Source organism: Arachis hypogaea, chromosome 2 (genome assembly GCF_003086295.3).
Source record: "Arachis hypogaea cultivar Tifrunner chromosome 2, arahy.Tifrunner.gnm2.J5K5, whole genome shotgun sequence".
Taxonomy (NCBI): domain Eukaryota; kingdom Viridiplantae; phylum Streptophyta; class Magnoliopsida; order Fabales; family Fabaceae; genus Arachis; species Arachis hypogaea.
In genome coordinates this window covers 55,880,145-55,904,240 of record NC_092037.1, presented here as the reverse complement: position 1 = coordinate 55,904,240, position 24,096 = coordinate 55,880,145, and the positions used below count along the sequence as shown (strand labels likewise).

The 24,096-nt window shown below is 28.9% G+C and overlaps 1 protein-coding gene across 2 annotated transcripts; it reads left to right on the top strand.

The window, feature by feature from the left end:
• Positions 1 to 15,071: 15,071 nt before the first annotated feature.
• Positions 15,072 to 23,974, top strand: LOC112744623 (uncharacterized). Of its 2 annotated transcripts, XR_003172857.2 has the most exons (7): positions 15,072 to 15,409; positions 15,918 to 16,007; positions 19,246 to 19,687; positions 19,788 to 19,914; positions 21,610 to 21,861; positions 22,952 to 23,059; positions 23,156 to 23,974. XR_003172857.2 is itself a non-coding variant. In XM_025794308.2 (3 exons), exons 1-3 carry the CDS (start codon positions 15,137 to 15,139, stop codon positions 19,811 to 19,813), a joined length of 741 nt encoding a protein of 246 aa, XP_025650093.1. In that variant the 5' UTR covers positions 15,093 to 15,136; the 3' UTR covers positions 19,814 to 19,894. The 2 variants fall into 2 exon arrangements, 1 of the variants encoding a protein (XP_025650093.1); XM_025794308.2 differs by lacking the exons at positions 15,918 to 16,007; positions 21,610 to 21,861; positions 22,952 to 23,059; positions 23,156 to 23,974 and having other exon boundaries at positions 15,093 to 15,409; positions 19,788 to 19,894.
• Positions 23,975 to 24,096: the final 122 nt, after the last annotated feature.

The following is a 24,096-nucleotide window of genomic DNA, read 5'->3' as shown; positions in this document are numbered from 1 at the left end:
ATCTGAGGGGTCTGCTGAGATGCTTGTGGCTGCCTTAGATGAGGTGCTCTATAGGCCTGGTTCTGATTTTGCTACCTAAAGTTGTTATTGTTATTCCACCTCTGGTTTCCATTGTTATCTCTGCCTCCTCTGTTATGATTGTCCCTCCAACCCTGGTTAGAATTATCTCTCCAACCTTGGTTGGAATTGTCCTGCCATCCATGGTTATAGCTGCCACCTTGATTGTATCCTTGATTGAGGCGATCATAGAAGTTATGAGTTGCTGCCACGGTGTTGTCTTCCTGTTAAAGTTGTGGATATTCATCAGTATAATGACTATAATCAGCACAGATCCCGCATACTCTTTGTGGAACCAACTGTTGGCTTTGCTGTGGTGGAGAAGGCTGAGCTTACTGAGCTTGTTGTTGACTCAACTGTATCTGCTTCAGTAAGTTGGTCATTTCACATATACTCTGAGTTAGAGCAGTAGTCTCTCTGCTAGAGGATACCTCTGCAACAGCTTTTGAGTGGCCTTGCTTCTGCCTGTGATTCCTAGTGGATTCAGCTAAGTCGCTGATCAATTACCATGCTTATCAGTGGTCTTGTACTTTTTCAAAGACCCATTGCTAGCACCTTCCAATGTGGTCTTATCTTGATACTTCATGCCCTGTGTGAAGTAGCCGAGCAACACTAGCTTCTCAATCATGTGGTGGGGACATGCTTCCAGAAGATTGTTGAAGCGCTCCCAATATTTGTGGAGAGTCTCGGATTTGCCTTGAACAATCATGGAAATTTCCTTCCTCAATCTATCAGTAACTTCAGTTGGAAAGAATTTTTCCAAAAATTCCCTTCTAAGCGTGTCCCAATTAGCAACAGTCGCTCTAGGTTGGGCGTAGTACCACTCTCTTGCCTTTCCCTCGAGAGAGAACGGGAAGGCTTTTAACAGAATAGAAGTTTCATCTTCACCATCGCACCTGACAGAAGAACAGGCTTCCTGGAAATCCCTAAGGTGCTTGATAGGCTCTTGAGCAGGTAAGCCATGAAACTTAGGCATCAAATTGAGTAGTGCAGTCTTTAGTTCAAAATCTGCAGCCACCGTTGGGTGATGCGCCTGATACGGTTGCAGTGTAAAATCAAGGGCTCCAGCCTCCTAAATAGTGACTCTCCTAGGTGCTGCCATGTCACCTGCATGTAAATCAACCGAATCAGTAGAAAGGGAGCGTGTTTCTTCCTTAAGTGACGTTTCAGATTCGTCCTCGGAGAGGACTAATAGACGCCGAGCTTGCCTTATACGTGAAATAGTTCTTTCAATCTCAGGATCAAATACTGGCAAGCTTCGATCAGGTAGTGAACGCGTCATTCAATAAAAGAAACATGCAGCACATAGTAGCAAAAATAAAAAGAAAAATACAAATAAATAAATTCCAATCAATAAATTATCACACTATTGCAACTCCCCGGCAATAGCGCCAAAAATTGACGTGGCAAAAATTAATAGATTAAGAATTATTAAGGAAAATCGCATTGCAGGTATAGTTTTTAACCAGCAAAAACCCACTTATCAATTTAGAAAAGAGTTGTCACAAATTTTAGAAATAAAATGCTGGGAGTATGAGTCCCAGGTCATCTCCCAACGAGCTGTAGGAAGATGTGCTATTTTACTAATCAGAGGTTTTTCAAAATAGTTTTTAGTTTGATGAACAGAAAATTAAATTAGAGAATTTATGTAATTTAAATAAAAATCTTGACCGGGAGAAGATTAATCGAAAGTTCTATCCTTGTTGGAATTTTCTCAAAATCAATTAATAATTAGTAGTTATTTCTACTTAGTTAACCCTGAAGGAAAGGTAAGTTAAAAGTCAACTTCTATTCACAAGTCCTAATCCTCTTCCTTGGGAAGGATTAGAGTTAGTGACTAACAAGTCAACCAATAACGAACCAATTACAATTGAACTCTTGAGTATTCCAACTCAAGGTTCTCCTTTTAATCAACTCCCAATCAAGTTGGGCAACTACTCCATCATCATAAATATAGACTTCACAAAATTAAGAGGGAAAATAAAAAGAGACATGATAAATAATAATCAAAGAGATCAATTAAAAATAAAAATAGTCTTGTATTAATGAACTCTAAAAGTAATCCAATGTCAACTCTGGACAAATTAAGAATATGAAAGAGTAAATGAAAAGTAGGTAAACAAACTAGAATGACCAGTTCCGGAGGTAGACTCTTCTCAATCACCAAAGCCAAAATCTTCAAATCCTAAATTATGAATGTATGTAGAAAAACCTAGAGGAGGAGTAGAATCAGATATAAAAACTAGAAATTATGCGGAATGAATGTTCTCCCTTGTCTCTGCATGTTCCCTGGCTCTAGTCTGCATTTCTGGGCAAAAAACTGGGTTAACATGTGGCCCAGACTCTATGCCAGTGATTTCTGTAATTCTGCAGATTACGCACATCACGTAACCGCGTCATCCACGCGTTCGCGTCACTCAGCGTTTTCTGTGCCACGCGTGCGCATCGTCCACGCATTCGTATCACTCGTGCAGCTTCCAATCTACGCAGTCGCGTCAGGCACGCAAGCGCGTCACTGCAATTTCCTCTATTTCGCACGATCGCGTGAGCCATGCGCCCGCATCACTTCCCGCTGATCGTCTCCTTAATTTCTTGTGTTCCTTCCATCTTTGCAAGCTTCCTCTCTATTTTCTAAGCCATTCCTGCCCTATAAAGCTTGAAACACTTAACACACAGATCACGGCATCGAATGGTATAAAGGAGAATAAGAATATACAATTAAAAGATCCTTAGGAATCAAGTTTTCAATCATAGAATAATTTTGGAAAGGAATTGTAAATACATGCAAATCATATGAATAAGTGGGTGAAGACTTAATAAAATCACTCAATTAAACACAATATAAATCATAAAATAATAGTTTATCACCAAGTTGAGAGCTTTAAGTCATTAACATGAATGCCATTTCAATAACATATAATGGGAGTAAATACAAGACATGGTAATTCTGAGGAATTAATTAAATTAAAATTGGCATGAACAATAATTAACACGAATCAAACAAACAATAAGAATAAATATAAAATACTTCAATGCATTAGTAAAAAAATTCAAAAATAACAAGATCCAAATATAAGTTCAAAGCAATTAAATAGCAAGGAGAAATTTAAGTAAAAGAGAAGAAAATTGAAAGAAGAATGACTCCACTTGAAGGTAGTAGCAACTCTCTCAAGATCTAATCCAAAGCAAAAATAAGAAATCAAAACCCTAGAGAAAAGTAAGTGTTTCTCTCCCTAGAATTCAAAACTAAGCAAAAACTAAAATGAAAAGTGAAGTGTCTTCAGTCTTAGCTCCACCCTTGCCTCTAGTATGTGTTTTCGGGCCTGAAACTGGGTCTAAATCAGCCCAAAAATCACCCCCAGCGAGTTCTGTTAAGTACAGCACGTGATGCTCGGTCACGCGTACGTGTCACTGGACTTCTGCGCAGGTCACGCGTATGCATCAGTCACGTGTATGCATCGCTGTAAGACGCTCCAAATCACATGCACGCGTCAGCCATGCATGCGTGTCGCTCCTCGCTTCTTAGCTTCTTTGTTTTTTGTGTTCCTTCCACTTTGACATGCCTGATCTTCATCTTTTAAGTCATTCGTGCCCTGTAAACCTGAAAACACTTCACAAATACATAACGGCATCGAATGGTAATAAAGGAGAATTAAAAATTAACATGTTTAAGACCTAGGAAGCATGTTTTTAGTCATAGCATAAAATTAGGAATGTAATGAAAAATATGCAATTTACATGCATAAGTGTGAGGATAGTTGACAAAACCCACTCAATACAGTCCAAAATATATCATAAAATAGTTGCTTATCATGTATCTTGCATCCAAGTGCACGAATATATTCTGCATCAAAGTGCAGTTAACAGTGAACTTGTCGATACAGTCCACAGAAGGTAAGACACCGAATAGCTCCTCGAACCAAGTCCATGGAGGTCAGCCACTCTCAATGTACCGCTCAAAGTCCGTTAGACATCCACTAACATACTCACCGTCGATTGGGAGGCCTAATGCTACATCCTATAGTTTAATCGTGCCCTCCCTGAATGACATATGAAAAGTATGTGTCTCTGGATAGTTTAATCAGACCTAATGCTACATCTCTCCACGAAAACACTGACTAGCGACTCATCCAACCTAAACCAGTGGTCGTTTAGTCTCGCAAGATGGTATAAGCCGGCCATCTGCAAGTACATTATGATCCCATTATCCAGGGACATACCATCCTGCCTCTTCATGCTGGTAATACATCGGGTGGCATGCATAATGATAAAAAAATTTCTAAGAACCATAATAATTAACAAAACAATACATTAAATGAATTTTAAATGATGCATGCCCTTTTGGAAAAAATACAAATACTAAAAAATATAATCTTACAATACTTATATATTAAACAAATTATAAAAAAAATCAAATCCACGCTAAATCTAAAATCACCTAAAACGAAGAATTCTAAATAAAAAACCCTTTAATGTAAAATATATTACAATCTTAAATCACTATTATCACTGATACATTTAACTTAAAATAAATTCTAATTAAACCTTTAGTCACTAATTAATTATTCTAACATTTAGAAATTACAAATTCTAAAAAACCATTTAATGTAAAAGATATTACAATCCTAAATTACTATTATCACTAATACTTTTAACTTAAAATAAATTCTAATTAAACCTCTAGTCACTAATTAATTATTCTAACATTTAGAACTTACAAATTCTAACAAAACCTCTATTCACTACTCTAATTAACATTTATAATTAATACTCTAAGTAACATTTAGAATTCTAACAAACAACTAAATCACTACTCTAACTGATATTCGTAGTTTAAAAATTTTAACTAACACTTATAATCAAATATTCAATGCATTTTCTTGCTAAATCGAAGCTAGTTTTTTATTTATCAATATCCCTGCTAATTCGAATCCAATTAATTTGATTTACATTGAGAAAGTGCAAATCAAATATAATTGATTCGATTTACATAGATATGCAAACGAGATATCCATGTAACCTGTTTAGATTTAGGACATTTGTGGAATATTACAATCCATATGAATTGCTTTTGTGAATTATCCTAGATCGTATTTATATATATATATATATATATATATATATATATATATATATATATATATATATATATATATATATATATAGTGCATATAAAGATATGATCATTGAACTAGCTCACATTGAGAATTCTTAATAGTTTTAATTATTGCATATTTGTCAATAGGATATTATCAAGATGAACATGATAATAGAGCTTTTATTTTACCTGCGACTGTCATAGTAATCAACAGTGTATTAGGTATGATTTAAATACTTATAGAATTAATTATTAGTCAATAAAGAATATGTCAACTCTTGTTAAAAAGTTTGAGCTCTATGATTATAATGATTAGAATAAGTAAAATCTAGGCCAAGAGGATTGAACGAAAGAAGAAATCAATTTTTTAGGTCATTCACAGTTCATTATAATTATAGACTAATAGTAATAAGTTAGAGTTTGACAATTAAATCATACTTTAAGGATTAACCAAGAGTTGAAAATATAGAAAGAGTTATACTTTGCTCTTCTTGGATTCTTAGTAAAAATATTTTACTTCACACTATCAGGTTATTAAGCAGTTTTGTTAGATACTAATCTTAATTAATAAATTTAGGATGACTAATTTATAATCCACTTAGTATTGAATAGATGGGGTCACACAGTAATAAATTTTTTAATCTTTACTAAAGAATTATTTAATCATTATTTTGATTTAATCAAATAAAAATTATATTAATTCAAATAGAAAGTTATTATAATTTTTGCTAGTACCAAGAATATAATAATCTACTTAATATACTAAAATTGGGTTTTTCCCCAACTAAGAAAGGTGAGATGTCAATCTCTCGTAACTCCATTTTTCCTCCAAAATGAATGCACTTTATTCTATTGTAAATTATTTTATAAAAATTATTTTTATTATAATTATATTATAATTAATATTTAATGAATAATACATAATTATACTAAATTAAGAACATATCTTCATTATAATTATATCAAATCAATATTTAATGTATTATTAAACTACTTATCAATTAAAAATACTTTTAATCATTTTAATAATAATAATAATAATAATAATAATAATAATAATAATAATAATAATAATAATAATAATAATAATAATAATAATAATATATGATAATGATATGATAATGGCACCAATCGTGATAATCATGAAAAGTATATTTAATTCTAATCATAAAATGATCAAATCTTATGATATTAATAAGGCACATTAATTTTAAATATTTTTAGTCATTTTAATTGTATTAATTTTAAAAATATTGATATAATTTTAATTCTTATTCATTATCCAATAATAATAATAATAATAATAATAATAATAATAATAATAATAATAATAATAATAATAATAACTTGAAAAACCCATATATAAACTATTTCAATTACCCGTGTAATATTATTAAAATTCTATATGTTCCTAAATATAAGTCTTGAAAAACACGAAATGGCACGGGCTATTAGTGTTAGAGTTGTTTAGGTTTGTTTAGGAAGATATAATCTATCTACTTAATATATTAAAATTGGGTTTTCCATCAACTAATAAAAGTGAGGTATCAATTTTACATGAACCTATTTTCTCTCTAAAATGAATGCATTTAATGAATAATGCATAATTATACTAATTTAAGAAAATATCTTTATTATAATTATATAAAATTAATATTTAATATATTATTAAACTACTTATCAATTATCAATCGGAAATATTTTTAATCATTTTAATGAATAATGCATAATTATACTAATTTAGAAAAAGATCTTTATTATAATTATGTAAAATTAATATTTAATGCATTATTAAACTAATTATCAATCAAAAATATTTTTAATCATTTTAATTATATTAATATCATTCTAATTTTTATTCATTATCTAATGATTTTATTAGTAGCAAGTTGTTACCTTAATGGTAACTCATTTATAATAATAATAATAATAACAATAATAATAATAATAATAATAATAATAATAATAATAATAATAATAATAATAATAATAGGATAAATATCAAATTTTATTCCTAATATAAAAATAGAAAATTTTATTCCTTCTATTTTTATTTTATCACTATAAAAGAGCTTGTATGCTAGAAGAAAATATCATTTGTTTACCAATTACTCTTTCATTGGATAGCTTTTACAACAATTCTTTTTCTTCCTATGAGGGCATGAGGCGTCCTTGCAAGAAAGCAACTATCGCGGACACAAACCACCACACTCCAACTCCCGTGCTCATCATTCGGAGCTATATATGATATGTTATCCATGAAATATTTATAGACCATGGTATTATCATGTATGTATAAATAAAAAAAATTTGTATTTAAATTTAAGTCATTTACCAGTTTACGGTATATTGTAGTGTAAAATTACTTTCAATTTGTGTTGTGCAATGATATTATGGTCTAATTTAAACTTTTACTTTAGAACTATATTATGATTTTATCTCATCATTTTTTCTTAGATATCAAGTTGACGTATTTTCATTTATTATTATTATTGAAACGGATGTGATATAAAATTTACAAAAAAAAATTCTCACACTTAATTTATTTTATTGTAGTCTTCTATCTGTTCTATTTCTTTTTATTTTCTTCTTATTCATTTTATTTTCTTTTTAAATATTATATAATTTATTATAATTTATACCAATTAATTAATTATAATTTATTATATCAGTTAGTTTAATTCATTAATTTATAATATGCATAATAAAATAGATCATTTGTTACTTATAACGTTAATTCTTCTAAAATCTAAATCTGAATAATTATATTTTTACTTTTTTGTTATGAATAAAACAATAATAATGAATAATAATTAACCACTCATACTTTAAATCAAAGTGTTTGGATGATTTTTATATTTATTAATATTAATTGTTGATTATTTTTTTCGTAAATAAATTGTATTATAATTTTATGTTAGTTCATAATTGATTAACGAATAATGTTCACGAAGCTATGTTACTCTAAATTTTATATTTTATAAATATTTTATTTAAATGTAATTTTTTAAACATAAAAATGTATTATTTTACAGTGCATTATATAATTTAGTAATTTTACTTATTCATTCTTTTATTTATATTTATACTTTTTTATGATTAATTTTGCACGGTGTTGGTATATTGAATAAAAATATTTATTATAATAACAAAAAATTAAATTAAATTTTAATTAATAATTTATATTCTTTATTTTTTTCACTTTTATTTTGGATTTTAATTTATTACTCAAAGGTAGTAAAATTTCATTCATACTGAAATAAAGTTACAAAAGGTTCCATAGGATAGAATAAGTAAAATAATGTGATACCTATATTATAACATCCAAATGAAACAATTTAGGATCTAAAATGCTTATCTTTCTCTTCTTCACCGTCTATTATATTATCTATTCTATTATATAAAAATCGAATTTTTACATTTAATGATAGAGTCGATGCTTTTGAGAGTGTTTCCTAATTTATTTTTTTTAACTCATTAAATACAATTCATTATGATGATTTAAGTATATTAACTAATTGATTTGATTAGATATTTAAGTATCACACAATTTAAAATTATTTATATCAATTAATTGATATTATTTTTATGATATATAAATTTAAGAAATAAATTTAAATAAGATAATTTGATATTTATTCAAATTGACTAAAATAAATACAGATTAATTTAGTTAGAAGTTTACTATTTTCTAATCTTCTATACATAAAAATGACAGAACAAAATTGTAAAAATAATCTTTTTATCACTTTTGCTATTTTAATTTTGTTTTCTTTGCTTTTTTTACGTATAATTTTATTTTACATTAACTTTATTTAATAACAAAATATACTCATATTAATTCTATCATATAATATATTTTTCTCCTATGTTAATCGAGGAATTTCAATAGTTATCAACTGCATCTAATAATGGAATGACTAAGAAGTGAGAACTACGAGAAGTTAAACCCATGTTCGAAATGCTGAAACAAAGCAAAGAAAACACTGAATATATTATTAGAGAAAAATATATAATAATGAGAAATATACTAAAACTGAATTTTTTTCCCAACTAATGAAAGTGATGTGTCAATTCTTCATGAATTCATTTTTTCTACAAAATGAAATCACTATTTTCTCTTTTAAATTTATTTTAGAAAAATAATTTTATTATCATTATATTACAATTACATTATAATTATATTACAATTAGCATTAAATGAATAATGCATGATTATACTAATTTAGAAAAATATCTTTATTATAATTATATAAAATTAATATTTAATACATTATCAACTAATAAAAGTGAGGTGTTAATTTCTCATGAATTCATTTTTCTTTCAAATTGAAAGCACTATTCTCTCTTCTAAAGTATTTTAGAAAAATATCTTTATTATAATTATATTACAATATTACAATTATATTACAATTAGCATTAAATGAATAATGCATGATTATACTAATTTAGAAAAATATCTTTATTATAATTATATAAAATTAATATTTAATACATTATCAACTAATAAAAGTGAGGTGTTAATTTCTCATGAATTCATTTTTCTTTCAAATTGAAAGCACTATTCTCTCTTCTAAAGTATTTTAGAAAAATATCTTTATTATAATTATATTACAATATTACAATTATATTACAATTAGCATTTAATGAATAATTCATAATTATACTAATTTAAAAAAATATCTTTATTATAATTATATAAAATTAATGTTTAATATATTATTAAACTAATTATCAATCGTGAATATTTTTAATCATTTTAATTATATTGATATAATTCTAATTCTCATTCATTATGCAATAATTTTATTAGTGGTAAGTTATTATGTTAATGGTGACCCATTTATATTGATATCAATTAATAATAATAATAATAATAATAATAATAATAATAATAATAATAATAATAATAATAATAATAATAATAATAATAATAATAATAATAATAATAATAATAATAATAATAATAGATATCAATAATTAAATGTTAAAATAATTGCCAAAAATTGTCTACCTAACTTCAATTAGTTAACAAATTTAATTTTAGTTGTTATGCTTTATTTTCTACATAATTATGTTAATTGTCAATCATTATAAATTAAATTAGCATTTAATACATAATTATATTAATTGTCAATATTTTTTATAATTATACATCAAATCAGCATTTAATACATAATTATGTTAATTGTAAATAATTTTAATCTTTCAATCATTATAATATAATTTTAAATTAATCATAATTTTTGGCAAGTTGATATTGATATCAACCTTAAAAAATTAAAACAAAAATATATTATTCCAATCATAATAAAAATATATATGATATGATAATGACTTATTTAATTACGGCAAATATATAATGTATAACGTAAATAATAAAAAATTAACTCAATAATAACTAATTTATATAATTATTTTTGTTTTAATAAAGGCTATATATAGTATTTTTTTATGGTTCGTGAGTCTAGATCTAAGAGTCAACTCATTTTTTTAATTTATTATTCTTCCTTAACTACTTCATAGAATAAGAATGTATTATTCATTTTTCATCAAAATTAATCATTTTAAGGTACAATTTATAATTTTTTATAGTATTTTGTATATATTCATTCTATTATATTATTCTTTTAATAATTTAATGATTGTTCTTACTCCAACTTATTCTTTTCATTTAATAGTCCAGTGCGATTGTATTTTGCCGCAATCATTTACAATGCATCACATCTATCAAATATCATTTCAAGTTGTATTCACTGATTCGGGTTCTAATTACATGGATGTAAGTGTCCAACAAAGGGACAGTAAACTCTATTTTACCGAATGATGATTGGATCTACTAATATATTATGACCAGCCTATTGGAATGTGGATAAAGTTGGTTTTCTTTAGAGGAGCTCGATTTTTTATTAAGGAATTGTTTCCACGGAGTTTTGTAGGCCAAGTTTAAGTTTCATCCCCTCCATGCTTTATACGTCTGCCCGAAAATCTTCGAAGTGGAGCACATAATGAGATTGAATTCCTTCAATTTAAGTTCAGTTTTGGTAAATTCGTGTCAAACTCGGAGATGCAATTTCAACAATTGGTAATATATTCAAATTTTCTTATTTTAAACTTTTCATAATTAAAATAATTTTATAACATATTGTGATTTTTTTTCAGAAATTATCGGCCTTCTTTTCCATCAATGTAATGCCATTGAAGGGAATAAAGGTCAATTTAGTTTCTCGGTGTGGCAATTCTATACCTTGCCGCATTGCACAGATAGCGGATGATGAATCTTATTTAACAAGGGGATGGTCTGAATTTGCACGATTCTAAATGTTAGAACTTATGATGTTGTTTCAGTTGATTGTCGTTACAAGAATGACTCTAATCTATACGTGTCACTACAAAAAAACAGGGTTAAAACGGCGGTTATTTTTGGTAACCGCCATTATTACCGAAAATGGCGCCCCCAAGAAACTCCATTATTCTGGGCGCCATTATGGTTATTACGGCGGTTTTCAGAAAATCGCCACAATTACCTGAGGTTAATACGGCGGTTTTTTGAGGGTTAAAATGGCAGTTTGTAACCGCCATTATTTCCGTATAAAATGGCGGTTTCTAAATTGGTTAAAATGGCGGCTATAACCGCCGTTTTTACCCTGACAGAGTAGCGTTTTGGTTGGTTAAAATGGCATTTTTGAATAGGTTAAAATGTCTAAGGACTATAATAGATTAAATATTATTTAAGTAATTTAGTTCTAATATTGCTATTTGATTAAATTAGTTTTAGAGAAATTTAAATTGTTACCTCAATTTATATATTACGACTATTCTTCTTAGATATGTTATTTTTAAATTTTGTAATATAAATTTTTTTCGACTTTTAACTTTATTTTCTTTCTTGGATATATATATCAACTTTTTTTGTATTTTAGATTAGTAATACAATTATTAAGAGAAGTGTAATTTATCAATAAATTAGAGTGATTAAAAGTTTAATTATATTGTATGGACACAAGATTAATTAATTAAAATTAAATTGTGATTAAAAAAAGAGTCACAATAGGTGATTTTGTTTTTCTTACTAACATATAAAGATACGTGAAAGAAAAAAAAATTAAAACATCACTATTTAAAAAAAATGTTAATCTTGCGTATGAACGGGAATCAGGAACATACATGGATATAAAAAATAAAAAATTATTGCAAGATTGTAGAATAAAAAATAATCATATATCTATATATATATATATATATATATATATATATATATATATATATATATATATATATATATATATATATATATATATATATATATATATAAGGAAATAATTATCACAAAAAAATAATTAATATATGTGATTTAAATATTTTTATGTATAATTAATATACATTTATGCATAAATAAAAGAATATTTAAAAGTATTTAACAAAATTAATATATACGTGTATATAAATAAAAAATTACTGTAATTTATGAAAATTACACAAACACTGATTATTAATAATAAAAAATAAAAAATTATTAAATTAGTTATTTTTTGTGAAATTATATATTTGTAGTATACAATGATAATAACTCGATTTCCATTTTTATGTATTAAGATTTGAGAAAATCATTTTATGTAATTTTTGTGAAAACACACCACACACACACACATATATATTAATTAATAGTTATTCTTTGCGAAAACATATGATAATACTATAGATATAGTGTATTAATAAAATTAGTTTATAAATATAATTGTTTATAATATAATATTTTATTACAATAACATATTTTTTTATATTTAATTTTTATATAGCAATAATATTATATATATTTATATATCTTCTCTTTTAACTCTTTTCTAAAAATATTGGCATATAATTATTATAGATAATATATATACTGAGCAAGTATCTTTATTTAATTAATCAAAAAGATTAATAAAATATAATGACATAACTTTTACCTAATTGTAACTAATTATTATATATATATATATATATATATATATATATATATATATATATATATATATATATATATATATATATATATGTTACCATTATAATTCATTTAGAAAATTCATAATTCAGGCATAGTTTTTTTGTTTTTTATTCTTCATATCTAATGACTACTAACTACGATTCTATCAATAGTATTACCTATGGTAGATTATGTGATGAAAAAGTTTGGAAAATAAAGGTAAGAATTATAAAGTTATGAAAAGTTTCATCTATATTTGACAAGAGCAAGACGACTTACATAGAAATAGTTCTTATAGATGATAAGGTTTGTTGATTATTTTTCATGATTCTTTCAAGTGATGCTAGGTCCAGTTTAAAAATATTTTTTGTTCGTATTTTAAGTTTATTTAATAAGTAAACCCTTGCACGAATCAAAGACAGTGCAGTTTAATAGCTTTATAAGTGCTAATAGCTTTTATATTTAATTTGTTTTATAGTGTGATAAAATTCATTGTTCAATAAAAAATTATTTGCCAAAAATAATGTTTGAGAATGAACTTATCGAGGGGAAGGTCTATATCTTCTCAAATTTTTTTATTAATGAATCAAGCGGAATTTATCTTCCGACTACACACGTGTGTAGAATAACTTTTAAGAATGAGTCACGTATAGTAAACACAGTCAATGATCATAAAATTATATACTAACATTGATATAATATTGTATCAAGTATATATTTTGTAGGCATAAAAAAAAAAGTGTTAAGTTATTTTTTAGTGGGTTTAAATTATTTATTATTTATTGGAGAACTTTGTGCATTAGAATTTTCTAATAATCTGTTGTTCATTTTGAGCTGATTTTGATATGTCCTTGACAGTAAAATAACATATAAAAGTTTATTGGTGGGTCTAAATATTACTAGGTTACTTATGGTCATATTGAGTATATATGTCTGATTTATTAAAAAAGGTAGACTACTAAAACCAATTAGTAACAATTAGAGTTAATACACTTAACACTAGATTAAGAAAAAGCAAACAATACATAACATGTTACTTTTTTATTAATCAAATTATTATGATTCAAATTAATCTTAACAAAACAACTTAAAATTCTAATTTCAATCTTATCACGTGTATGGCACGGGTTATTACACTTGTAATAATATAATAATTGAGAATATGAAATAAGAATCGAAAATAATTAGTGTTTTTCTATTTCTAAATTTAAATTCTAAGTTTGAATAAGATCCTAAATGATTCTGTTTCAAATTGAGTTATGATATGATTCTTATTCGTAAAGTTTGAAATAATACGATATGATTTAAATTTGAAATGAGATTTAAATTTAAAATTAACAATAAATCTGATACTATATATATATATATATATATATATATATATATATATATATATATATATATATATATAGATATATATATAGAGAGAGAGGAGTAAAGCACTATAAGAAAAAGCGTGTTTTTTGACGCAAAAAATCGACGGCTATTTCTGCCGTCGATAATTTTCGACGGCCTGTTGTCGATATCACTAAAAATATAATTAAAAATAAAATATTAAAATCGACAACCTAGTCGTCGATATTTTTATAATGCATTAATTTATTTCTCTATTATCGTCATAGGACAGGCGAACCAAAAATCGAAAATAAAATCGACGAATGTAGCGTCTATTTTATTATTTTAAATATCGACACCGTTGCCGTCGATAAGTTTGAACGGTCTAGATTACTTTCTGAAATGGAATGAATGGTCTAAATTTAATCTATATAATAGACGCTATATATGTTGTTTTTTTTATATTAAAATCGACGTTTATGGCGTCTATTTTATTATTTCAAATATCGACACCTTTGCCGTCGATAAATTTGAACGGTCTTGATTGCTTTCTAGAATGGAATGGATGATGTAAATTTAATCTATAAAATAGACGCTATGTATGTTGTTTTTTTTAAATACATATTTTCGCGTGAACCCCCCTTCCAAAGTTCAGAACGCAAACTTACCCAAATTCAAGCATGTATTCTTCGCTTTCTCTTCACCACCGCCTCCGTCCGACACCACCACCGGCGACCACCATCTCCTACCCTCTCTCTCTTCCTTCTTCTCTTTCTTCCCCATTTCTCCATTTCTTCGTTCCTGCGTGCGACACCCCTGTTCATGGAGTCACCCTCTATCTGTATCTTCAAGCACCGACAAGCAACCACCAGCGGCGGCGACCTTTTGTGCCACCGCGACATCACCACCACCCCACCGCCTCTTCGTTCTTCTTTCTCATTTCATCAATGCAGGTTCCCTTCTCCTGTTCCCTGTCTTTTCTTTATTTTCACTGCTTTTTAATTCTATTTTTAGAAATTTTGGTTAGGCTTAGGTTTGTTAAAACTTGTGTTTATGGACTGAAATTGTTGTTGACTGTATCTTTCTGAAATTACTGGGTTGAATGCTGCTTAGATTGAATTGAAATTTACTGTTTTGAACTCTACACACCACATGTTCGGAGAAATGCCTGAATGGAATTTTTTATTTAATTTCTATTGTGATGTTGGACCATTTTGCAGCTTCAAGTTGATTCTATTCTGGTGTTGTTTCCTTTTTTCTATATATGTCCGCTTCGTTAGTACACTGGTGGTGTGTGTGTTGTCTATAAAAAGCATGATTTCTTCTGTTACTGATGATGGCAGATGCAGCACCTTGCTCTTTTAGTTTATTTAGAGAAAAACAATAGAAATAGATAAAGAAAGTAGGAAGCTATAGTAGTATATTTTGTTTTTTTAATTGAGGCTAACTATTTTTATTTAGGAGATATGGATCGAAGGTTTCATTAGATGCTAAGGATGGGTCGACAACGTTAAACTTGCAAGCTGTTGCATTTATAGATTGCTTAGTTAGGTAAGGTTTTGTATTCTGTTTCGTTTCATGTTTAGATAGATTGATTGTGGAAAGCATGATGCCAATGCTTTATAGTGAATTTGGGCTTGTTTAGAAAGATTATTTTTCAGTGATATCTTCTTTTCATTAAAAGTACTTTTATTCTATCAATTATATTTGGATACAACAATATAAAAATACTGTTTTATAAATTGTTGGCTCAATAAATGGGTTTGCATGTGATGTTTGTGTCCCTATCTATTTCTCCTAAGCAAATAAAACTGAAACAGGACAATAGATTGATCAATTTTTTCATTATGGTCAAGGGACTATAGGTGTGAGCTCAACTATTCTATGATTGAAATTCAAACTTCGTCGTCTTAATATTTAAGATAAACTTTAAGGTTAATATGTATAACTCAAGTTGGTGAACTAAATAAGCACCAATACTCTAGCATTAAATTTTATTGTTTGGTTAGAAGATGGTAGTAAATTTGATTGAGATGTTGCACTATAAGCACCAGAAGTGCTGATCTCTCTCAGAGAAATAATATAATGTTGTTGTTGTTGTGAGATGAAGAGAGGTGACACGACAGCGTCTTAGGTGGTTGTTGTAAGTGTGGTGTTCGGAAAGGATGAGACGTATTTGATGATGAGCAAGTCAGACACGAAGATGATGATGGTGATAACGATGCAATCTGAGTTAGATAACGAGCCATCATCATACTTCTTTCTTGCTTTACGCTCTCTTCTTTGAACATATAAATGGTTCGTTGTGGTGGTTATGAGTTCTGATCATCACCCCTTTGTTTTGGGCTCTAAACTTTACTATTTGGGCTTGAAAAGTGAGTACAACATTCATGCAGCATGGTGTTACCTATTGTGGGCTTGTTTAATTAACTTGCTCAGTCCAAAAATAAACACTTATTCCTTAAACTTTTTATATCTTTTGGTTCTAATAGTTATGTGGAAACTCAACTCCACTTTCGAATTTAGGGTAGACTAATCCACATCTAATAAAGTATTATTTAGTATTTGCAATACATTATAGACACAGCAATCGTGCTAACTTAATTTTTTTTGTAGGAGAATATCTTCATAAACAAAACCCGTATATAAATTTTGATAAACTTCTACATAAAAATCGTGTAATCTCACTATCAAAAAGGGTTACTTTTCCTAGAAGTCAAACTCATTTTCATTCCATCATTAGAAATTTTTATCAACTGCCTAAGCCATTACTTCAAACTTCAGTCTCAGTGTAATCTCAGTCAAAATCGTGTAATCTCACTATAAAAATCGTGCCTATATATATTTTTTTGGCAAGGTTGACATAGTCACAAATATTATCAAAGTTCCAATGGCATCCATTTACACTATCACAAGTATTGGTAGAGTTTAAGACTCCCAGAAAAGCTATTCAAGGTTTAAGGAGGTTAAGATAGATTGTTGTGTCAATGGTTGTATGATATATTACAAAGCGGACAAAGATCTTAGACAATGTAAATTTTGTGGAGAGCAGAGATTTAAGCCTAGAAAGGGAAAAAATAAAGAGGTGCCATATAAAAGAATGCATTATTTGCCATTGATTCCAAGGCTACAAAGGTTGTATGCATCAATGAGTACTGCCCCTCATATGTTGTGGCATCACCAAAATCGCAGAAATGACGACGTGATGACACATCCTTCCCATGGTGAAGCATGAAAACATTTTGATACCAAGCTTCCTCATTTTGTAAGCGAACTGCGTAATGTTAGACTTGGACTTTATTCTGATTGGGTTTTCTCCTAATGTTCATTTTAACACACCGTACTCTTGTTGGCCTGTTATAGTTACCCCTTATAACCTTCCACCTCATATGTGTATGAAAGACCCTTTTTTGTTCCTAACGTGCATCATACTCGGAAAAGAAAATCCCAAAGCAAAAATTGATGTTTATCTTCAACCATTGATAGATGAACTTAAAGAGTTATGGGATGAAGGCGTCCTAACATACGACATTCATAGCAAGAGAAATTTTCAGTTAAAGGCTGCATTAATGTGGACAATTAACGATTTTTCTGCTTATGGAATGTTGTCTGGTTGGAGTACGGGGGGAAGATTAGCATGTCCAGTATGCATGGAGGATACCAAGGCCTTTTGGTTAGATTATGGCGGAAAGAATTCGTGGTTTGACTGTCACAGAAGATATTTACCTAAAGGTCATCCTTATAGACGTAATAAAGTTTGTTTTAAGAAGAATGTTGAGGAGGATGAAGAACCTCCTATTAGGCTTAGTGGCGAACAGATTTGGGAAAGAGTTAGACACTATCCTAAAACAGTTGACACAGGAGGACAAATGAGATTGAGCGGATATGGGGTGGAACACAATTGGACCAAAAGGAGTATATTTTGGGATCTCCCATATTGGAAAGATCATTTGGTTTGTCATTGTTTAGATCTAATGCATATTGAGAAGAATGTCCAGTAATATAATATTCATGGGATGAAAATTTTTGCTAACATTTTCATTTGAGTTCTGAACAACTTCTACTACAATCATTATACATATATACAAGGGCACATGCTCTGTTATTGACCCTTAGACTTTGGTTTCCAAAATTATTGGTTGTAAATACCTTAGAAATTATGAATCCGATAGAGCATTTAAATTTCTTTACAATTTTAAGTCGATAGGGTAAATATGTTTGCAGAGAAACTGAGTGTTGGTATTTTAGGAAATATTCACCAGGTGTCAATATATAGTGTAATGTATAGTTTAATCATCCGAAACACATACACTTCTTCAATTTTCTTACAATTTCAAGTATAGTGCTATTTCTCAAGCTACTTATTAGCTTATCTGGATATGGCTTTCGTGATGTAGGAAAAAGTAGTAGGAAATATGATGGTAAAAAGTAGTTCTTTCTTAATTAATTCTAGATTTGGGAAAACATGGAGGTTACTTGAATTTCCTTAAGTTGTAGGAAATTCCCTGTGTTTTCCGGAATCCTTCTCTTTTGACGTTTGTGTCTTTGGTGTTATTTTGGCTATATTTGTTGCTGAAAATCTGTTACTCAATATGGCAGCCTCTTTAACCAATTTCACTTTTTTTATTAAAGAAAAATCTGCTTCTGCTATATTCTTTACCCAATTCCTACTCTTTACTGAATTTAAATCCGCAAAAGCATTTTACTAGTATGGATAATTGCATTTTAATTTAATTGCATTTTACTTTAACAAGTATGGATAATAACTTGCTTATTTTAATGTGTACAGGATATGGTTGGTAGAGACGGAGATCGCGGTCGTGGCCGTGGCCGTGGCCGAGGCCGAAAGGGGAGGCCTAGGCTTTCTACTGGTCAGCCCCTTGACTTGCATGCGGATCCATACTCTCTCGTTGGGTCATCATCCGACACGACTGCTCCGACCAATGGAAGACCACCAGCTATTACTACTACTACCCCCTTCCGTCAGGAGCCTCAGATACAAATGATGCCTACTCTGGGTGTGCCAAGATCATGCACTCAACAAGCCAATGAACCTTCCAACACTGCCTCACATGGTGTGCAAAGTGATCCAGCTATTGTAGCTCCCAGTCAAGCAGGATCTTGTGGGGAAAGACAAACCATATCTAATAGTACCCAAGATGTTCAGGGTCAAGAAACATCCACTGCCACTGGTCACTCTAGCACAAGTGCTCCAAAGCTCAGATATGATGGTGCCAAATAGTTTGTTATTTGCTTTAAATTTTATGAATAGCATGTCTCATTTTTACTTAGTAATATGTCGTTATCATTTTTTTTTTGTTTTTGATGTAGTTGGCACCCACTTAAACCTGGATTGAAGCATATTTCTCAGGTTTTTAAGAAAAACTACAACAAGTCTTGGCTGAATTTTGATGAGGCAGATGATGATATTCGAAAAATATGGTGGACTGAATGGAGGGTAAATTTTATCTACCTTGTTTTACATATTTTATAATATTATATCTCATAGTATATTATACTGTCTCCTTATTCTATCGAAATCTTTGCAGCAACAAAATTGTTTTTGAGCTCAAAATATTCTGGTTATTTTTTATCCTCCCAACATTAGTTAAATATATATGTTTTTTGGTGGGTAAGGATAAATAGTCAACAGTTAGTTTTTTTAAATGTTCACGGAAAATATCCTATTCTTTATTATGAGGAATGAATAGATAGATATATATGATATGATATTATGATTGATGAGTAGGCATAAAATTAAAGTTAGAGATAAAAAGATTATTCTACCACATGAAAGTGCAAAGTTATTAAAAATTTTGGTGACTCACGCATTCTACATGGCATGATTGTTACTGTGAAGTTGTGAACCTCCAATGAACTTTGTGGCCGGTCATGGCACTAAATTTGTAACTTTATTTTATTTTTGCATATCTTTTCAAATGTATATTTTGTTCCTAATTAATTAAAGTGGTTTAATTCCATTTTATGCTGACACTAGTTTCAACAATATACTGCCACACTTGGTTTAATTCCAATTATTTCGACTCGGATTCTAATTTTGATTACATGATTTACATTATTAATCTCTAGGTTTATCTCATTAATCTTCAAAAGTAATGTGTCGAATTGGCATATTAAATTATCATAGTGAAGTAATTAACTAAATATTGGACTCACGTATTTAATTCAATATAATAGTTAGTAATTAAATTAGTTACTATTACAATTAGTTAGTTAGTAATTTTTAGAATTAGTTAAAGCTATTCTCTTGTATATAAGCATGTATTTTTTGTACTTTTAATATTCATTCTCAATTGAATTTTTTTATAATTATCATAGTGAACTAATTAACTTTTATTTTTTATCCTCTCAAAATTGTTCATACAAATTCTGCAGCATTTGTTTCATGCAGTGAAAGCTACTCCAAAAATCTCTATAAGCTTGAGACATGATAAATATAAAGTTTATACTTACATTCAATAAAAGCACATACTTTTAAATATGTTCAAATTTGAAGCTGACGTTAGCTCACATATGTCAAAGATAGAATTATAAACCATGCCACTCGTCTAAAAGAACCACTTTCTCTAATATAGCTCTTTGATCCTTGCTCTGTTTTTCTGTTGATGGTTGTTATGTTATTCTTGCTACTGGTTTGTTGTTCTATTGCTGACGTGTGTTCTTGAGATCTTAACTTTCTTCCGTAGTTGCTGACTTACTGGATTTTATTTTTATTTTTATTTTTTGTTGTAATGTTATTAACTTATTACTGTGTTAATGACTTAATTAATTCAACAGTGAATAGAAAATTAGAAAATTAATGTTTGTTCATAATTTTGGAGGAAGAGGAATTAATATACTATATGTACTGTACCTTTTGTTATTAACTTAATAATTATGACAGACAATGGTAGTTTTAATCCTCCTTATAGGATTTGTTTTGAATGCATCCATGAATAATTAATTACATTATAGACGCGAGTTTCTTCCTTTATAAAAGAATTCTGATATCTTTTGCTATTAGAGAGAATTCTGATATCTTTAGATTATTATTACTTGTTAAACTCAGCATTACTTGTTATTTATTTGTCAGCAAAATAAATTTGTATTTGTTCAGAGGCTAAATTTTATTCCAATAATTTTTTTAAAATAGAAATGCTTTGACATTATTGATACGGAAGAGGATGATATCTATCAAGTTTGGAGGTTTAGGGCTGCCATTCGCAAAAAAAATGCCCGTCCATATTGAATCCCACCAGAAGTTCTTGGTGAATTGATGAGACATTGAAACACTGATGCCTATAGACAATTACAGGCGAGAAATACAGCTGCCAGGAAATTGACTCGAGGTACTTCCCTTCACACTGCAGGAGGCACCACCTTTCCAGAAGCGAGGTTACGCTTGGTAAGTTGCTTATAGACAATCTTTACTATGATATTTGCTGTTCTGAAAGTTGTTTAATAAAAATGATCTTAAATGTCAATCATTGAATGGTGACAGTTGCAAATGTTATTTTACACAGATTCAAAATTTTATGTGCATTTTCAATATTTGTGAAGTTTTGATTGTCTATGTGTGGCTTGAATAATGATAATAATTGATGAAAGCCATGCATGAACCTTTTCTCTACAAGTTATGGACAAATTTGGCTAGCTAAATCTATATTCAGACAAGGCAAGCATTCTATTCATATATAACTGACACTTTTTTACCAACACAAGATACATAACTATATATATAAATAAATAAATTAGTATAATTTGTATTTATATTATACAGAATGTGAATATAAATTGATAAAATAAATAATATGTATTTGCATGCACTATACATAGAAAGGACATAGTAGATAGCTTGCTTTATAATTCCTACTAATTATTAGATATTAGATTTAGAAAAAAAATAAAAATAAATAAGTGTTTCCATTGTATCGTTTACCTGGTAATTGGTATGTGAAAATATACAATTATACAAGGAAGCGTTAATGATATTAGTGTTACTTCAATGTGGATGATGAAAATATGATATTTTCAAATAATTGATGAAGATACTGATTAATTAGCTAAGGGAAGAGTGAAGGAAACTGGAAAATATATAGAAATGACAAAAAAAAAACCGTGAGGCTGATATGAAAAAGAGAAAACTACCACATATAGAAGTAAAGAATTTGTTCTTTGGTTCAGTTTTTGTTTAGGTACCAATTGTTTATTCAAGCTATTCCCTTGCATTTTGATTGTTTTTTCTTCCATTCCCTTTAGTTATCAAAACTTACATACATCTCCCGAACTTGTATCGATTTTCTGATTTTCTGATTTTCTGATTTAGTTATGCTTTGGTAAGCCTTAATCAATAGAGAGTGAAATTCGTTCTTAATAATGATCTTGATCTAGTTTCTTTTTGAATTGATGCAAACTGCTGAGTTTTATTTTCTGCTTAATCAATTGCTTAGTACAATACATCCCATATTACATGATAATTTGGTTACATTATGTAGAATCATTCGCTTGGAAGACAATCATGTATGGATGAGTTTTTTTAGCACACTCGTACTCGCAAAGAGGGTATGACTAAATGGGTTGATGAACACTCCCAAAAGACAAAGGTAACTTACCTTTATTAATTGTAACTATTTTGTTATCTAATTGTTATGAATTATTAATACTTATAGTAGTTTATCAATCATTTCTCCTCATTGTAGGATATATTTCAAGAGCGTATGTTTCAGACTGAGCAAGAGCGACAGGCTGCTATAGAGGCAAGTGTAATTGATCCACCGCCTGTCTCTGAGGAAAGCATATGGATTGAGACAGTGGGTGAAAAACGAAGAGGTAGGGTATATGGCATGGGTGAGGTAAGGGACTCTTCTATGGTGCGGCCTTGAGTTAATGGGCCAACCACGACCACCAGCGCTTATGTTTTGGATCTTAGAGAACGAATTATAATACTCAATAGTGAAGTTGAACAACATGCCGCTAAATATAGAGAGCCTGAAGACCGCTACCAAAGGGAGAAAAGAGAGTGGCAACAGACTATTGAATCCTTGCGTGAGGATCTCAACACTAGTAACTCACAGATAGATCAATTTAGTCATCAGTTGAGCAGTTTGACTGAGTATGTGAGAGCCATGGGTCCTAATAGTTCTGGATCACGTGTTCCCCAACCTCCTCCTTTTACTTTCCCAAGCTCTCAAAAAAGCACAGCCCCAGCTCCAGGTAGAAAACTTCCACCTATTCTGCAGCGACCAGGACAACCACAGAGTTCTCAAAGGGAGGATGATTCTGACGACGATTTTGATGACTCAGATGATTATTTAGACGAGTATGAGTAGGTTATTTAATTACTTTACTTTGAATATTTTGTATTATTAGTAGATTGCAATGTAAATGAATATAAGTCTAAGTTTAGTTATTTATCTTGTCTTGAGTCTTTATGTTAGAGGGTTATTTATTATTTTGATAAGTTTGTAAACTCGTTATCTAATATTTAGTATAAATTTATTTTTATATTTAAAAGTTTATTTGTCTTGTTATCTAATATTCTGTTTAAATTTTATTTTATATTTAAAAGTTTATTTGTATTAACGGTTTACTATTTTTCAAATAGAAAAAAAAATTAAAACATATAACTATTAAAATCGAC

Coding starts and splice junctions, on each gene's coding strand:
- LOC112744623 (XM_025794308.2), top strand. CDS start 15,137: ATGTATTCTTCGCTTTCTCTTCACCACCGCCTCCGTCCGACACCACCA. Junction 15,410..19,245: donor TTCTCATTTCATCAATGCAG/GTTCCCTTCTCC, acceptor TAATGTGTACAG/GATATGGTTGGTAGAGACGG. Junction 19,688..19,787: donor TCCAAAGCTCAGATATGATG/GTGCCAAATAGT, acceptor TTTTTGATGTAG/TTGGCACCCACTTAAACCTG.